Source organism: Convolutriloba macropyga, chromosome 7 (assembly GCF_964194025.1).
Source record: "Convolutriloba macropyga chromosome 7, txConMacr16.3, whole genome shotgun sequence".
In the NCBI taxonomy this organism is placed as follows: Eukaryota; Metazoa; Xenacoelomorpha; order Acoela; family Convolutidae; genus Convolutriloba; species Convolutriloba macropyga.
This window is the reverse complement of record NC_134474.1, coordinates 20,923,842-20,941,826: the sequence shown is the minus strand read 5'-3', so window position 1 is coordinate 20,941,826 and position 17,985 is coordinate 20,923,842. Positions and strand designations below refer to the sequence as shown.

At 34.4% G+C, this 17,985-nt stretch overlaps 2 protein-coding genes across 3 annotated transcripts in view; one reads left to right on the top strand and one right to left on the bottom strand.

The window, feature by feature from the left end:
- Positions 1-14,683, top strand: part of LOC142342696 (phospholipid phosphatase 1-like) — a 518,061-nt gene extending 503,378 nt beyond the window's left edge. For both annotated transcript variants that reach the window (XM_075394194.1, XM_075394193.1), the window contains exons 6-8: positions 7,922-8,051; positions 8,351-8,472; positions 13,875-14,683. In XM_075394194.1, coding sequence (XP_075250309.1) covers positions 7,922-8,051; positions 8,351-8,472; positions 13,875-14,053 — 431 coding nt within the window. In that variant the 3' untranslated portion in view covers positions 14,054-14,683. The remainder of the gene's footprint in view (positions 1-7,921; positions 8,052-8,350; positions 8,473-13,874) is intronic.
- LOC142342693 (uncharacterized) lies at positions 446-5,853 on the bottom strand. The gene is made up of 13 exons (XM_075394187.1): positions 5,636-5,853; positions 5,021-5,194; positions 4,426-4,592; positions 4,259-4,339; positions 3,886-3,970; positions 3,552-3,727; positions 3,145-3,295; positions 2,619-2,792; positions 2,227-2,405; positions 1,952-2,029; positions 1,651-1,729; positions 1,239-1,411; positions 446-864 (listed from the first exon to the last, which is right to left on the bottom strand). The coding sequence occupies exons 1-13, from the start codon at positions 5,721-5,723 to the stop codon at positions 682-684; spliced, it is 1,788 nt and encodes a 595-aa protein (XP_075250302.1). The 5' UTR covers positions 5,724-5,853; the 3' UTR covers positions 446-681.
- Positions 14,684-17,985: the final 3,302 nt, after the last annotated feature.

The following is a 17,985-nucleotide window of genomic DNA, read 5'->3' as shown; positions in this document are numbered from 1 at the left end:
ACATATTGTGATTCAAAGCGATAACATTTTAAGTATTTAATGAAAAGAAATAATTTCTTTTTGTTTGTTTTTTACTACTTTTACTACTGCAGATCTACAAAGCTATCATGGCTATTTTCTGACAATCTGCTTGTATGTTTTAAATTAGTTGTTTGTATAGCTGTAACACAGTCAATCGTAAGCTTTATGCGTTCAAAACTATATCAGTTATAAAACAATCCATCTCACATCTGTTGTTCAATAGCATTTTATTGGACGTTAATGGTTTTTGTTTTCAATGCTTGGTTGTACTTGTGCAACAGAAAAATAAATATGTTTTATTCCAATTTTAGCCACTCATTTACTCTTGTTCTAGATGGGATGCTAATTTTGCCACTTCAGTTGTATGTTTGATGATATTAGTTCTTGATTGCTTTGATTGCTGTTGCACTTGGAAAATATGAGCTATGATTGAATTTTTATTACAAAAAAAAATTTATTGTGACAAAAATTTCCGGTTATATATATTTGTACATTTTTTAATATTTAAAAAACTCTTTTAACATATTTACATCTAAATAGTTGGTGTGAGTTAAATGGGTATAAAAGAGAGTTATCTTATAAAAAATAATTGCACAAGGGCTAAGTTTATAAATAGTAACAATAAAAGAGTTGTTTGTTCAGCCGATTTCTACGCTTTCTTTAATACATGAAGAGCGCGATGAAGGCAGCGATGATGACAGTGTGGATTGAGAGATGAGCCAAGATTGAGTTGCTGGCTTTGAGGCTTCTGTAGACAGTTCGTTCATTCAGGGGCTGCACTACCCTGTACGTGTTCTTCATCGTGTTACCCTCGAAGTCGTAGCCTTCCAGGAAGTTGTCGTACTGAAAAGAATAGCAAGTGATTATTGGTCTATTTTTAGAAAAGTAGTGGCCTAATTGTTTAAGTTACAAGGGTATATGTGTCGCTCGCAATTTAACTCGAACTCTTTTATTATCACGAGACAAAAATAACAAAAGACTTTAAATTAGGTGAAGTTTTGTCACTGCTTTGTTTTCATTTCTTAGTTCAAATTGTATGATTTGCGTTCCTGGGTAGTTTTGCGTTAACGGGTTCTTTACTTATACTCAATGAATTTACTTATACTCAAATTAATTTATCCATATGCGTTTGATTAGATAAATTTTAATCTAAGTAGCAATACTTGAGGGAGTGGTATGTGAAAAAGAGTGGTATGAAAAAAGGGGCATATGCGTACCTGTGCTTGGCTGATGTAAATGGGTTCCTGGAAGACGAACCAGTTGACTACCTCAATGCATGGAGGGGTGGTGAGGGATCCATCGTAGTGGTAGAACTTAGACATGAATTCAGGATTGTATAGTGGGATCAGGTCCGAAATCGAAATTGAGTTGACGTATTCCTCCAAGTTGTCTAAATTTTCAAAAATGAACCATTTTAGTCTGATGCAAGGTTTTTTGGAGTGCTGGATAGGGTATGGAATAAGTTTTCATTACAGTTTGAAGAAAGTGTTGATGAGGGCAGAGCTAAGAGAACCGAATGGTCCTGTTTTGATATATTGTTTATTGGCTTCGAATATATGAATTCTTTCTTTCTTGGTAGTTTCAAAGATCAGTTTGACCATTTCTGGAATTAATTAATTTAGTCTTTACCTTTGTATTTGAGCTTAGTAATGGCTTCTAGAATGTTACCGAACTCTCCCCCGTGTTGGAATCCCTCACCGTCATAGACCTAAGGAAGAAATTTATTAGTTAATGTTAAAGTAGTTATCTTGTTTTACCTGAAGTGAACTTTACCGATCGATCATTACTTCGCTGAATTGTTTTGAGCTTTTTCATTTGGTTAAACGTTATGGTTTTTGGAACCTGAGCTTTATATCGACATTTGTGATAGGTCTTTTCAGTTATAACTGAGTGAAGTAGGACTGAAATTAAAGTGAACTGTAGCACTAACGTCAATCATGAATCCAAGAACAGTCAATGATCCAGCATCTGTAAGAGCTGCACTTTTGCTCCTGAACACGAAGTGGACCTGCAACACAAAACTTGTTTATTAAACTAGCCCTTTCTCACTTTAAGTTCGGAAGAGTCACATTAGGGTTTTGTTCAGCTTTCGAAGACCACGTGAGTCCAAGGATTCTCATAAAGGTGTGCAATTAGATAGTTACCAGAGATATGCTCTAGGCTTGTGTACCATCTGGAAGTAGTAGTCTGTCTTAAATTTCTTACCTCAGCTGGGTACTGGACTCCATTGATGGTGTGCTCGGATCCAGGCTGGTCTCTGGTTCCCCAGTGGTAGTGGAATTGCCAGAAGCTGTAGTCATTCCTGCCTCCCTTCAGAGAAGGTCCACTTGTGATCATGTTGTCAGACAAAAGGTGCAGCTGCATGTCTTGGTCGGTCATTTGCCCTTTAACAGATAGTAATTTGTCATTTTTTCGAACGTTGTAAAATGTTTACTCCCATTTAGTATTGTATTCAATCGCGAAACCGAAAGATAACTTAAGTTTTTATCTACGAGCATAAGTTTTTCTGTGCTACTGAAGATTTTTTTAAATATTTTTGCCATTTTTTTGTAATACATCATTGATTGAAGGAAACGCATTTAACATTTATAACTTACATGTGTATCCCTTGTTCATGAGTCGGAGGAATGGGATGGCAATTCCCATGGCAGATGCGAAAGTGAATCCAGTGTCGAGAGCAGCATCGTGTACAGTCTTGTCTGTGTCAATGTCAATTGGAGACTGGCTCTGACCATTGCATGCAGGGTACTTGTCTCCCCAGGACGCTTGGTCTGAAAATGAAAGCCACATATAAGATTCATTTAATCTATTATGTTCTAATTTCCATCAAATAGCCTCAAAATAATTTTGAAGATTTAAAAAATTAGAGATTCCGAGTTTCAGATTCACAAATTTTAGAATTCAGATTCCGAATTTCATAATTTGATTCATTCCAAGCATAAAGTAAATACTTAGTAAATTAAACTGCGTAATGTCATCGCTTAGAAATTTAATCCGATATCATGGCTACATTAATGAAAGTTTTGAACGGCTGTTCTTACTGATTGTAGATTTGAACCATTTTGCATTGGGTTTTCTATCTAAAGTGGATGAATTATGTGAGTTTGTTGTTGGTATACGTACTGTCGTAAGTCCAGTCGGGTTGTTTGCTGTTGACAGATGCAAGTGAGGTCCTGTACACTTGTCGACCGTTGATTGATTGAACATCTCTGTAGTTCTTCTCCATTACCTTGTCCTCGCCGTAGCTGAATCTTGCCTCGAGAAATTTGTTGTACTGAAATGAAAAATGAAGTTTCTGTTATTTGCTTCTCTCAGATTTCGAACTGATAAATTATTCCCAGAAAGAACGCTCGGAATAGAAACGTCAGTATAGAATAAATAGCCCTCTAGTTCTCTCTTGTTCTTCTAGGCTTTCTTATTTCTAGCTTAGTTTACGTTGAACAATCACGTGCCTTTATTCCAAGCCCTCTTAGGCCTATCTATTCGACAATAGACCATGGGACAAAAGAGCTAAATTAATTGCAATTAACCTGTGCTTGGCTGACTTGGATGGGTTGCTCGAAGACATACCAGTTGACCACTTCTAAGCATGGAGGGGTGGTGAGAGATCCGTTGTAGTGGTAGAAGTTCTTCACGAGGTTCCGGAAGTAGACCGGGATCAGGTCAGAGATGGCCAAGGTACCACTGAAGTCGGTGGTGTTTGCTCCTGGAAATACCACGTGATATTTTTAGGTATTTTTTGATTGACCAGTTGTTCATCTTTTTGATGAGAGGTGGTACTAGCGAGTCACAGGTGATCATAATCTAATAGGGGAGGGAACCAGTAGCAAAACTTGGAGTGTCGTTTGCTTTTGTAGTACTCACCTTCGTTGATGAGGTTGTTTGAAGTGATAGTTGAGAACAGTTTATCCCATTGACCACCATGCACGAAGTTGGGGTCCTCTGCGATCTAAAACAGACAGGATTATCGGATGTTTGATCATCACTAATGTTGTCAATTTTATATTAATAAGTCTTATTCAAATTACAATAAACAACAGAATAGACTTTGCAAAAATATGTTTGCAAATAGTATTCTAAAGATATTATACAATATGTGCTGTTGTTGTTCGCTCTTCTACTATCATTCATGGCTAGCTACGTTGCTTGTAATGAACTATTATGAAATAGTGTTGAGTATTTAAGTTGGTCTGGGTACAAATATACTTGTGTTGTGAATATCATGATGATTACTGACCTCGATGAAGAATCCGAGGACTGCCAGTGAGTCGGGACTGCTGACTGCAGCCGCACTTTTGCTCATGAACACAAAGTGAATCTGAAATACACCATTCACGAAATAATACAAATCCCGAATTCAACTTTTGACATCAAAAATCTCTGTAACATTTATACTCAACTTACCTCAGCATCGAATCGTTTGCCATCGACAGTGTGCTCTGATCCTGGCTCAGTTGCACTTCCCCAGTGAGAGTGGAATTGGAGGAAAGTGTAGTCACTATCGTCCATAGGAAGATCTCCCCCCTTCAAAGTCACGTCCGAATTCGCAAAATCCTCTTCATCCATTTGCACTGAAGACACAACATCAGAAATTAATCGCTGCTTTGAGTTTGAGTTTCAATCCACAAAAAGTTATTTTGGATGCCTTCGAGGTTCTTAAGAGACAATTTGAAGTTTTCTTATTCATGTTTCTTTTCTTAGCTTTTTAATTAAAAGCATTTTTGCGCTCAAAGATTGATAGTGTAAATGATTAGTTGGAGCTTGTCGATAGAAAAGAATTTTTGCAATTTCTTGATAAAGTATTATGGTGAAAGTTGAAATTGGTTAAAAATCTAAACGAGCCTATTATCTTAGAATCAAATCTGAATATTTTGTTTTGTTGCTCTTTTTGAAATGCAATTGAATAAATTGAGAATGTTAATATGCTACAATCTAACCATTGGTTTTGATTTTTTTTTGTTCTGATAAGCAAGACGAATTGACGAAGAATAGTACTTACGAGTGTGTCCGTTGTTTCTGTACTTGAGCTGAGCAATGTTGTTTCCGAAGGCCTTGCTGAAAGTGAACCCACTGTCCAATTTAGGGTCAGCTTGAGTGTTTCCAGTCACAATGTCGATCGGCGATTGTCGATCCCCATTACAAGCAGGGTAATCGTCACCCCAAGCATCCTGGTCTGAAATGTCATTGGGGGGTTATTTTCACCAACATGTTTTTCAAAGCATTTGTGCAAAGTTTAAATTCAAAATAATTGTTTACAAAATCAGATAATAAAGAATCCAGTTGATGGTAAAATGAGATTTGTTGCTAATTGTGGCAAAAACTTGCATATATATAATAAAAGCCTAAGTTTCGTAATCTTAAGAATCTTAACTTTCTAATTAAAAACTCCTTTGAATGTGGATCGGAAGAATTTATAATGCTTTTAAATTCAACGGGAATAGTCTTGGATGACGTTATGCGTTTTCAATATTCTCATCCATTCTAATCGTGGTGTTCAAATGTATTATTCAGATAAAAATTTTAAACCTTTAAATTATTATTTTAAAATTTATTGTATTTGAATGCCGTGCATTGACAAAAGTTATTTAGAGTTTGAATTGAATAGTATACATACCATCGTATGTCCAGGCGGCTGCATGGGCAATCAGAACCCAGCAGAGAGTGGCGGATATTTGAAAGACAATCTTCATTTTGTTTTTCATCAGAATTTCTTTTTGTTTTGAAAGTTTTTTATATTGTCAGCAATTTGTCAGTTTTGATCAAGTTTGCTTATTAATTATTTTTCTCGGTTTTTTCAGCTACTGTTTTCAATGCGAGGATTTTCGAAAGTGATTTTTCAATTTGAGCTGAGATGTGAAAATAAGAATTCAGAATCGATTTTTCTGAAGGTGATTTAAGTCTACAAAAGTCATTGGATAATAAAGCCAATATATGTAGGTACGCCCTCACTTTTCACACACCGATTTTTAATTCAGATATCTTTGCTGGTCATTAAATGACTTCTAAAACTCAGAGTAGTCATGCCCTCTAAAATTCTATTTTAATCTGCCGTTCGTTGACTTTTATGCTTTAAATTTATTTATACTTTCAAACTCTTGCTAACTTCGCTTTTTGATTGTGATGACAATTATCTTAAATGTAAGAAAAGTTTTTAAGACGCCAGTCTAGAGCAATTCAAGCAAATCGAACTCTGTAAAAGTTAAACGAGTTTTTGTCTCAGTTAGTTGGATCTTGGCGATAAACTATTACGATGCGTTGGGCTTCTGTTAGACTGCGAATACCTTTTGGACTTTTGTTTTTGAAGGTAAATAAAAGACAACCATCGTACATGTTAACAGATGTTTGCTGAAAAGTCGCCTTTGCTTTCTGTATTTTTTCCTTTCTTCATTTTCCTCAATAAATTAATTCTGCTGGAATACATTGGCGCTATAATTTGACAAAATGTGCATTTTTTTAATATTGTACATAATTTTTATAAGAAATTGTTTTAAAAATCTGGCTGGTTGTCAATGAGGTTGAGATAGGGATATCAAAACAGGTTTTTCAATGGTTTTTGTAACATTTTTTAACATTTTTAGTCTTTTTGAAATTTCAGATCTGTTCTATTAATACCAATGCAACTTTTTTGCCAATGTAACACTCAATGCAATGTATTTTTGATTTTCTCAGAATGACTTGTTACGCAATAAATTTTTGACCCGTCTTTGATTCAACAAACCAAGAACTGTACTGCAAAAATATCTCCTGGGTATTAACGAAAAAATAAATATGAGGAAACAATCGAATTATTGTTTTGTTCCGACCTCTTATGATCCGAATAAGTCTATGCTAGCCTGGTTGTTTTCTTTTGTAAATTTTGACAACCGATATATTCGTCGGTGAGTTGATGGGGTCTATCCTTTGAAACTCCTTGCTCATTCGATTTTCAAAGACATTCGATTTTCAAAGATACAAATTGCTTTTCAAAAATATTGCATCTCCAAGAAAAGTTATAGCTGAAAGCTAAAAATCGGTCACAAAATTGATAGTTTCATGGTTTCGCTTATTGCAAATTAACTTGAACTAGCTCTCTGAGGTGTTTTATTTCATTTTCTATGCTGGTTAATTAAGTTAATGTTGGGTAAAGTGACTCACACAAAATTTCAGACAAGATATAGATATGAAGTTTTTTTCATTATCAGAGCAAAAGTTTAAATGATGATCGAAAATAGGATTAAAAATTGAAATTTAATAGGTTTTTAAGGGCACAAAATTGTTCCTCAATTTAAATTTTTGCGATTACTCGTGCAGGTTAATGCAATGTTGACTGCATAAAACAGTTAAAAATATGTGTGATTAATATGGTTATTATGCGTCTTGGACCCCTCGCTTTCTCCCTTCACGCAATGCACTGCGGCTGGGCTTAAGTTTAGGTTATTTGAGAGCGGTTATTTGAGAGCGGAGTATTTTGTCCGACAGTAGTTGGTTATGTTTTTATGTTAGAATAAAACTAATTTGAATAAGAAATTTGAAAAAAAAATTGTTGCTCAGTTCTTGTCGCGAGTACTAGGCGCTCCTAAACTGATTAGGAACCGAAATAATTTTACGATCAGATTTCAGTCAAAAACAGTGCATTAAAGTGCTTTCTAGCTTTGCATCAAAGTTCAAATTTTTGCACAATTGTTTCTCGAAGCACTATGACAGTAAATAGATTTATTTAAATAATTTTAAGTTTAGATTGAATATTGGCAAAATTTATCGGGATTTAATTGCGAAAGTTTCATTGCTGCAGCTAAATGCCAGTTGTCTGCAATTTACAGTGCTTTATGCTCTCATTTTAAACTCTTTAACAAAAAATCTGCCCTCATTCAACTATTGTTCAAAAGTTAATGTTATCTGAATGACTTATTTGCTTTGTTAGATGCCGATTGTCTTTCGGATGACCATGATGCAATTGCGGACAGTCGTCGCTCCTTCCCATCAGGACATTCCAGCTGTGCATTCTACATCTTCGTATTCACAGCAATCTACCTACAGCAGACACTATCCAGGTCAGCTAAATTAGTTGACGATCAGGGTACAGATAAGAAGTTTGGGGGTTTCGTTTCTTTGACTATTCCTTACTCACACTTACCAACAGACGCTCGCACATAAACACACAGCTTATGACCACAATTGGTTGAAAGTTTTCTGACATAGATGGGTGCCATATGATTAATAAGTCTGGTATAACTGTTCTAAACTAGCTATACCCCCCCCAACGTGTGATTCTAAAATAGCTTTGCCATATGATTAATAAGTTTGGTATAACTGAAATTTGTTTCACAAATGTTCTCAATGTATGTTTCAGATCGTGTTTGGCCAAGTGTCTATTGCTGCCGTTAGCCCAGGCTACCTCTCTCCTATTTGCAGTGCTGGTTGCAGTGTCGAGAGTTTGTGACAACAAACATCACTATACTGATGTCATTGCAGGTTTGCACAGTTTTTAATTGCTGTCAAACGAAGTTTGTACCAATTATATTAGTCCAATGGTCTCTGTACTTCACGAAAAGGAGTATTGGTATTTTAAAGGTTTTAACGACTCGAAAGGGAGTATAATTTCGGCGTCTGAATGCATCATTAAAAAGCCTAATATGTTAAGTTTTAGGAGCTTAAATACGCTGTTACTTACCAATGACTTTGGAAACATTAACCTCAATAATAAACTGAATTGTCGAGTTCTTGACAGCATTTTCATTCTGAATGCGTTGTCTTTATTTCTCTTTATTGAAAACTCCCATGGGCTTTCTAATTATGTTCGGTCATTTTTACCAATTCTTCTAATTATCTTTTCCTTAGTCCCATTTCGTATAAATTTTATCTGCAAGCGATCTAAGCTCAAATTTGACGAGGATCTTGAATGCTAAATTTCTGTTTGGCTTCTTTGCCTAAAGGAAATGTTTACGTGAAATCTGATGTTGCATGGTCTGGTTTGATTTAGGTGTACATTCTATAATTACTACTAATAATGATGCCGCACCTCTTACTTGTGCAAAATTTAATATTTTACTTTTTTTGGTTTTATTATTTCGACCAGCAGCCGCAGTAATGAATTTTTGATCCAAATTGTTGCAGTTTTATTTAACTGAATAGTGGTGCCGGAAGGTGGTTAATTTGAGGCTTTATTATTTAGTTACCTATTCAAGTGACTAACGCCACTTGTTTTCAGAAAACATCAGTAAATCTTGGGTTTTGCCGCTTTTCGTGTTACTATAACGTTGCCCCTTGTATAAAAAACAAATTGTTTGAGGTATTATCTTCTTTCAGCTATTAGAACGTCGGATTGCGAAGTTTAGGTTTCATGTCTGCAACAAAAGGTTATTGTTCCGACCCACTTTAGTGGGGGGGAGGAACTATATATTCAATGGGTTTTTTTTGTTCAGTCAATTTTGTTGATCGATATAATCATCGTAGAGAGTTGTGAGGGGTACCATTAAAAAAGCACGTCCAGTGTAGAATATGGAATTAAAAAGATTTTTTTTATTTTCGTTTTTTACAGGGAGATATCGAGGTTTTAAATTTTTTGAATTGTAGACGATGTTCCTTTGTTTTTGTTCACATTTTCCGTATTTTTGAACAAATTTCATCCATTTTACAAAAATATATTAAAATTATTAACGGCAGTGGTAGTGATTTTATCTCTGAAGATAGATAAGATCTTCTGATTTGTTCGATCCGAATTTTTTCGGCTAGAATTTATTCTAAATTTCTCAAAGTCATACTTTTTTCGTCAAAATGTTTATAAAATGTGTTTTTAGCACACTTTCTTTAATTTTGCCAACAATAGACACCTTAAGGCTGCGGTCATATACATCTTAAGCTCAAAAAGAGCTAGTTTTAACCCCATTGGTTTTAAGGGACCTCTGGAATTATAATTTTGCCAGTTTATTTGCAAATTTGAACTCGATAGTTATACAAAATGCATTATTTTTGATACAAAAAAATTTTGGTTAAAATTGATCTAATTCGCAACCTTTTGAACAATTGAGTGTTTTTTTAGACGCTCAACAATATGAGGTCTGATCTTGATCTCACCATTGATCCTTACGGTAAAAAGAAATTTTTGATGGGGCCCGGCTTTTTTTCAAATTATTTCCATTTTTATAGGTTTTGTGCAAATTACTGACAAGAATTTCAAATCAGGGCTCATTTCTTAAGAGATACCACTAACAAAAAATGAAGTCGAACAGACATATATTATGGTTTCAGAGTTAAGCTCATCGTTTTGTGGCTCTGACCAACTGTTTTCATAAAATTGTATGGATTTCTTATGTCCTGCTTTCAATTGTAATAATTCTGTAGTCCACTAACTTATTTTGCGCCAATCAATGATCAATTGGTTTTTTAGGAGGTGCAATTGAACCTACGCAATGATCTCACTTGCTATCTAATGTCTCGTATGACTTTGAATATGTTTGTTTTAAGAAAATGTCGGCGAATTTTTGAAATTTGCCACTTTTTTTCTCGTTTCTCTCAAATTCTGGCGTAGTCTAAGTAAAAAGCAGGTGAAAATTCATGTGTGAATTATAATTTGATGTCTGTAATGGTTTTATGTTTAACTAATGGTTTCTTGGTTTTGATACTACGAGTTTTCATTTTTTTATGCTCGAGCATAATTGCACATTATATAAGTTCATTTCGTTTCCTTGTCGAATTATCGCTTTTTGACGGTTCCAATTGAAGGAAAACATAGTTGGGAAAGTTCGCAGCGTTGAAAAAGGCGTATATGAATGTATTCATGTTTTTGAATTTTTTTTTGTTGAATAACTTACGCTTTTGGGCTGAGACACAATTCTCTAGCAAAATTTAGTGGATTTTTAATTTTTTGCCCGTGTTTGTCTTTCTTTTTGTTTTTGTACGACATAGAACTGTTAATGATATGTCTCAAATTCTTTTCGAGAAGGTATAACTGAACCTCTTTAAAGGTTTCAGTTTATAGCTATTTGTTTTAATGACTTTCAAGTTAAATTTTAAAAAAAAGATTTTTCAACACTTGTTTGCTCTCATTTTTGCCACCATGTAACTCAATCTCTCTAATAAGCGGTCACAATGCTTTTTTGGGTCAAACTTTTATTTCTCTGTAAGTTATATGTTTTGACCGATGACTAAGACCATTAAATTTCATTAAACATATTTCGTGATTTTTTTACTGTTCAATTTTCGGGTTTCTTTTTGTCGTCTTTTCTCCTTAGTCCTTTTATAAGCAAGACCCTTTGATATTCAGATGAGAAGTAAGTGATCATTTAGAGTTCTTTTGGGTAACATCTCATAATACCTTTTAATTATAAAGTGCCTTGAGCAGTGTGCTGTCGTAAAACGTTTGTGAAGTTTCGGCTTCTGCCTGTATTTGTTGTTATTTTGTAGTCTCGTGACTTAGTCTCATTGATAACAGGTCCAATTTGCTTCCTGAAGTGTTGCAAGTAACTACATTACTTTTCTTGAAATCGTATGTCGGTTATGAGTTTTCAAATTTTTTTTTTTCAAAAACATATTTAGATTTTTGAGCTTCACCTTTTTTAAATATTTTTTAGACGATTTGCAACTTAGTCTCTGTAAAGACAGCTAACGCACCGTTTCCAGTGAGCTGTAATTAATTGTTTATACAGGTTTTAATTTCAACCATTTTTTTGGCTTCGTTGATACTGTTACTAAGAGATTTTATCTACTACTGGTTTTTAATACTGTTTGAGATTTTTGTTTTTGTACAAATTAAAGGTTTTTCTTTTCTTTTTGAATTGTAACATTAACAGTAGGTCCTATTGGTTTTGCAAGAATCGTAATACTCAACGTTTGGAATGTTCTTCGTGAAAAACGTATGGTTTTTAACGCCTACACGGCAATTTTCGCGCAAGTTTAAATGAACTTTTTTTGTTTTTGCCCGTATTTGTCTTTTTTGTAGTCTTATGACGTACATTGGATAATGGTAGTTCTCGATTGCTTCCTATGGAGACCTAAATAAACATATAAGTGATTTCATATCTTATTTAAAGATTTTAATCGCTTTGAAACTAATTGTTTCCAAAAATAGAAAATTATAAGAAAAATTAGATGGAAAGATTTATCTAGGAAATAGTGTTTGTACATTCTAGAGGATTTTTCTTCCCTTATAAATTCTAACGTTATGCTAGTTCCCATCAGCTGCAAAATATTGCGCAACTGAACATTTTTAATGCTCTTAGGGATAAGTTTATGCCTTCACTGCCATTTTCGCGTTTAATTGAACGTCTTAATTTTGCCGGTATTTGTCCTTTTTGTAGTCGTCTGACTGAATAATGACAGTTTTTAATTGCTTCCTATGGGTACACGAATAAAAATTTTAGTGATTTCATCTAATGTCTAAGGATTTTAATCACTTCGTAATTAATTGTTTCCAAAAATAGAAAATTATAGGAAAAATCAGAAAAATTGTGCTTTATATATTTGTACATTTTCTGGGATTTTTCTGTTTTTATCAATTATAACGTCAATGTTAGGTCCCATTGGCTTTGCAATATTGTGCAACTGAACATTTTTAATGCTCTTAGGGATAATTTTATGTTGTTAACGGCTTCTTTGCCTTTTCGCGCAAAGTTGAATTGAACTTTTTAATTTCGCTGGTATTTGTCCTTTTTGTAGTCGTATGAGGTAAACGAGATATTGACAGGTCGCAATTGCTTTTTATGGTAATATAATTGAACGTTTTAGTGATTTCAGTTAATATCTAATGATAATAATCACCTTGAAAGTAATTGTTTTCAAAAATAAACATTTTTTAACTTCGCACTTTTTTGCTCTTTTGCCGAACTGTTTCCCAGTCGATTGAGGACAGCTCCCATATCTTCTTCAATGAAGTATAGGTTAATCTGTTTTGTTTAAGTTTTATCTGATGTGAGTTTGATTTTGTTGATTTTAAAATATAGAAATCGATTTTTGGTCGTAATTAATTTTTTTGTTTGATTTTTTTGTATTTTCTAGTAGTCCTAATAACAACAAGATTTATTGGCCATTCAACTTGTTTCTGAAAGTTTTTGGTCTGTTCGTCTTTTGGTAGCCGATTAAGTCAAGAATGTGGATGAGCGGGGATGGAACATTATGTGCGTATGCACATTGTCGAGCCTCCTTGTTTCATTCTGTAGATTCTTTTTAATTTTTTGTTAGTGTTTTAAGGTAGCCAATTCAAGTGACTGACGCCACTTTTTTTCAGAAAATTTCATTTAATCTTGGGTTTGCCGCTTTTCGTGTTTTTATATCGTTGCCTCTTGTATTTAAAACAAATTGTTTGAGTTATTTGAGTTGCTATTAGAACGTCGTCAATTCATTTTCGGTTTCGCTATTTCATTTCATTGTTTTTGAGTTTCAGAAACCACCCTTTTTATTCTACTATTTTAAGGCAATTTAGGACTTGTTACCTTCTCATGTTTTTTATTTGCCTTATGATCTAAAATTGTATCTTAAACGTTGAGTTATTATATATACATAGAAATGGATAGTAATTATACTTTCAGCTGCCCTAGCTCATGTGGTTTTTAAGTATGCGATTCTATGATTTGTTTTGGAGAACCGGTACCCTCCCCCGCCGCGCTCCACCACGCCCCTTCAATTAAGCTAAAGCTAGTGTCCCTAAACCGTAGCTAGCAACTGACGACGCCATACGGTTGAGAGCAATTTACCCGAAGTTAGTCCGTTATGTTTTGGTTTCTTAGTTGTTCATTTTTACTTTTCCTATATTTGTGCTGTAGCAGACATGGTGTCTAATCAGAACTACTTTTCATAACTTTTCCTTCAATCAATGTCCTTAAATTTTTTGCCCAGAAAGTTAATTTGCGTTGTTATTGAGGGTAGTAGTGATGTTCCAGGAGCTTTGCTTGGCACAGCGATAGCCTACTTTTCCACAGTCTGTCTCCCAAAGATGAGACAGGGCCGTTCTGCAGTTCACACAGACCGAACCTCTAACAGAATGTGCTTGAACGACCCAAATGGAGTGATGGCTGAGAAAGTATCAATGCACACAATAGCCGAAGATGACCTCACTTGAACTTTCTATGGTGGCCTCAGTTAAGCAAATATTTTATTTACAAGCAAACAAACAAGCATTTCAGATGTAATCTGTATAAATGGCTAGTTTCATGCTGAATGTCGCGCAAAAATGGACTTTGTTGACGAAATGAAAAATCGAAGTACTTCGGTTTTTCATCTTGCAATATTTGCTAAAATTTTATTTTAATGTCTCTTTCATAGAAAACGTTGGTCAATCTGCTCAATGTCTTAATCTGCTCAAAGTCTTAAGCAGTTTTTTAAAAAGCCCAAATAAGTTATGAAACAACCAGTTTTATACTAACTTTTCTGACTAAATCGAAAGCTAACGACTGGCGTTGACAGACCATTTTTGTGTCCCCAATATAATTTTATCGTAAACCTGCTACAGATTGAAATTCTATGCGAAAGCTGCCCTTTGTTTAAGCAATCATGTTGATTCAGCTTGTTTTAAAGAACTCAAGTGTTTTAAACAGTGAATGTAAATTTTTAGTTCCAGTAGCTTCTCTGTTGTGGATTGTAACAATCATTGCATTTAATATATATATATATATATATATATATATATATATATATATATGTGTGTGTGTGTGTGTATAATATAGTGCTGAACCAATAAATGTCATTTCAATTTTTTTCACGAACCAAGATGCATTCACAAACCAATGTCATTTAGCGAACCAAGTTGAGTTCACTTACAGTCATACAGGCATGCTGATGTTGAGTAATGATATCGTAGTACCGTCCACTTCTCAACACTCGAAAAGCCTTTGGTGATGTGATTTTTACGACTCGAAGAGGTGTGACTTTAGTCGATCATTTTGTTGGATTGTTTTGAAACAAGATATGCCGCACGTGGGTGTTCAGATGAAATTGCTGAAAAAATTTGAGAAGAGAAGTCAGAATGATTTCAAGTGTTCATGTGGACATTTTAACAGCGAGCGAGAGAATTAGGTGCGAGAAAATTTTGCTAAACGATTTCTCACGTGCACCATTTCAAAGCAGATTTTAGTTTAATCTCAATTCTCTATTGAAACAGCTCTAGCTCATTTTTAGGTTCATTGTAGGCTACAGTATTAGTTGGTAAGCTTTTCGAGGCCTTTTGTGCATTCGCGAATCTTCCCCCTCTTCAATTAAGTTTAAGTTAGCCTCTCTAAGTTGCAGCTTAATAAAATCGGGCGAGAGCAATTCGCCCGATTTTATTTGGTTATGATTCTTTTGACGCTTTTGTATCAGTTTAAGGGCCATTGATTTAATTGCTTACGTCCAAATGGGAGTCATGCCACGCATGTTCTATGCTGGCGTTTTTTGGCGCAAGTCGATCCATTTTGGTATAATGTTGGTGATTCGTTTGCAGAAAGGTTTTTTAAAAAAAAGTTGCAAAGATGCCGACTTATATTGTCAAGTTTCTGTAGTTTCAATCTAATCTCACATTTCTGAATTCCTATACCCAATCCTCGTCCTTAACTTTCAGTTTTCTACCGTTTGTAAATTCGGAAAAATCTGCCGATTTATATGCTTATATATCGTTCAATTTTATGGATTTTAGATATGTTGGCTGTAAAGAACTTGACATTTTTAAGAATTTTATTTTCAGTACTCTTTCATTTGTTGATTTTGCCTCTTCTGTATCCTCATTTCCGTTCAAGACCTTGAATCCCAAATGCTTTTCTGATAATAAATGGGGTCTGCTGTTGGATCAGTTTTACTAGGATCAGTTTTGCAAGAGAATGTTTTTTTTTCAGGAATTTTTTGATGGATCCTGTATACAATTTTTCTCTGCTTTTCGTTGGATCTAAATTGATACTGAAGCTGTCAGGTGCTCAGAAAAGTCCTAATAAGGAAGCTGCTTTCTTGGACAATTTGTGAGACTTGGTTGATAGTAGTGGCATTAATTGTTTGAAAAACCTGTTCAAGTGTTTTGTTATGCAAAGATTTTCAATATTTTATTAATTGCTCTCGAAGCTGCTATTTCCTGGACAATTTGTGAGACATGGTTGATAGTAGTGGCACTAATTGTTTGAAAAACCTGTTCAAGTGTTTTGTTATGCAAAGATTTTCAATATTTTATTAATTGCTCTCGAACGAAGTTTGAAGCCATTATTGTAGACGTGTCTTTATTATGCAATCTGTTTGCTGACCATTTTGACTTTTCAAGTGACTTTTACGCCCTGAACGCTGCGTTTTGTGCCAACTATGTTTTCCCGTTCACAATGTTGAAAAGCTGAACTGCGCAGTGGCGGCAGTTTACAGAAAGCTTCATTTACTCAGGAAATTTCTGGCGGAATCTGTAATTAACTTTTGTCTTTTTTTTCATTGGCTCTAGAATCCTGAAAAAGTACTCTTTCATCAGCCGTTGCTTGGACACCCGTATGAGCTAGAGGTGTTCTGGGTCTTGGCTTTTATAATGTTTTTAAATTGTTTACTGAAAAAATAAATTGATCTTTAACTGTCTCGTAAAAAACGCTTTGTAAAAGTCAGATTTAAGCTTATCTGTTTGTTTCACTGCTGTGGAATTTCTGTTAGTATTTCAATGAACGTTGCTGTTCAAGTTCTTATTGGTGGTTTTTATTTTAAAAAAAGTAGAACTTTTGGATTTAAGCTGAAGCAATTATTGTAAACGTGTCGGGCTTTTTTATGCAGAATTTTCACTTAAACGTTTTAGTTTTTAAGTGATATTTTGGTTCTGTGTGATTTTAATTTCCCTAGCATTTACAATTGTCTGCAGCTGAACTCAAGTGGCGGCAGTTAACTTAAAAACGTCAAATGAAAAGGGCGCCCAAATTGGAGTTTTTTAACTTTAAATTTTGTTAGTGGTTAGTTACTACCCCCCACTGGAGCTGGCTTCAAAACATTCGAGCTCCCACCAGTCGTCTGAGAGCATTTAGTCCGACGTTAGTCGGCTGTGTTCAGTTAAAGAAAGAAATGTCTGGTTTTTGATACGCAGACAGCGATAATTTCGTGATGTCAGATTTTCTTTGTCAAGTAAAATTGTTTCCCATGTTTTGTTGACCAAATGAGTTTACCGTAATTTGATTGGAATTAGTATATCAAGCAATTTCGTTGAAATTTAGACTAATTAAGTCTCATTCTTCTGTATTGACGTTTTTGACGGTTTTTTCTAGTTCATTAACTGTCTTTATTGCATAATTGTTTTTTCAAATGTTTTCAGACGAGTTTATTTGGTTAAGCTTTGACTTTTTACGTTTTATTGATTTTTAATAGTCGCGTCAGCAATTCCAGTCGGCTATCATTGCGCTCCTATTTTTTTTACAATTCAAAGAATTTGAATTGTATTGGGGCGCTGTCTTTTTTTTTAAGATCTGTTCACACATTTTCATGATTTTTTGAAGTCAAATTGGAGTAGTGATTTTGATCACGCCAAAACAGGAAATGGAACGAAAAAGCGAATGGTTTTTGCTGCGTGATATTTTTTCGCTCTAATTTTAAATTACAGTGAGAAAACGGTGTTTGAACAAACATTCGCTTTCTTGCTAGTGGTTTTTTGTTCACATGCGGTAATTTCACTTTGGTTTTTACTGTTTTTCATTTTTTTGGATCGGATATTTCTAAATGGTTTTCACAATCATTTCATAGTTCATTCTATGCCTAGTTTTTTGTTAGAATCAAATTTACATTTCTCGCTAGTGTTTTTTTGTTCTCGCTAGCGGTATTTTGACATTGATTTTTTTTGGTTTTTTTTTTTCATCTGATTTTTTTAGAAATGGTTTTCGCAATTCACTGATAGTCCGTTCTAGGTCTAGTTTTTTGTTTAGTCAATGAAAATTCTTTGAATTGTACGTCAGGATTTGTCCTGCTATATTTTTTTTACTTTGTCTAACAGATTTTTGTTTCGTCTTACCCTGACTTTTTCAATGACTTCTACTGCTTTGCAGTTCAAAATTTGTCTGCGTGACGTCATTTCTGCTTTTA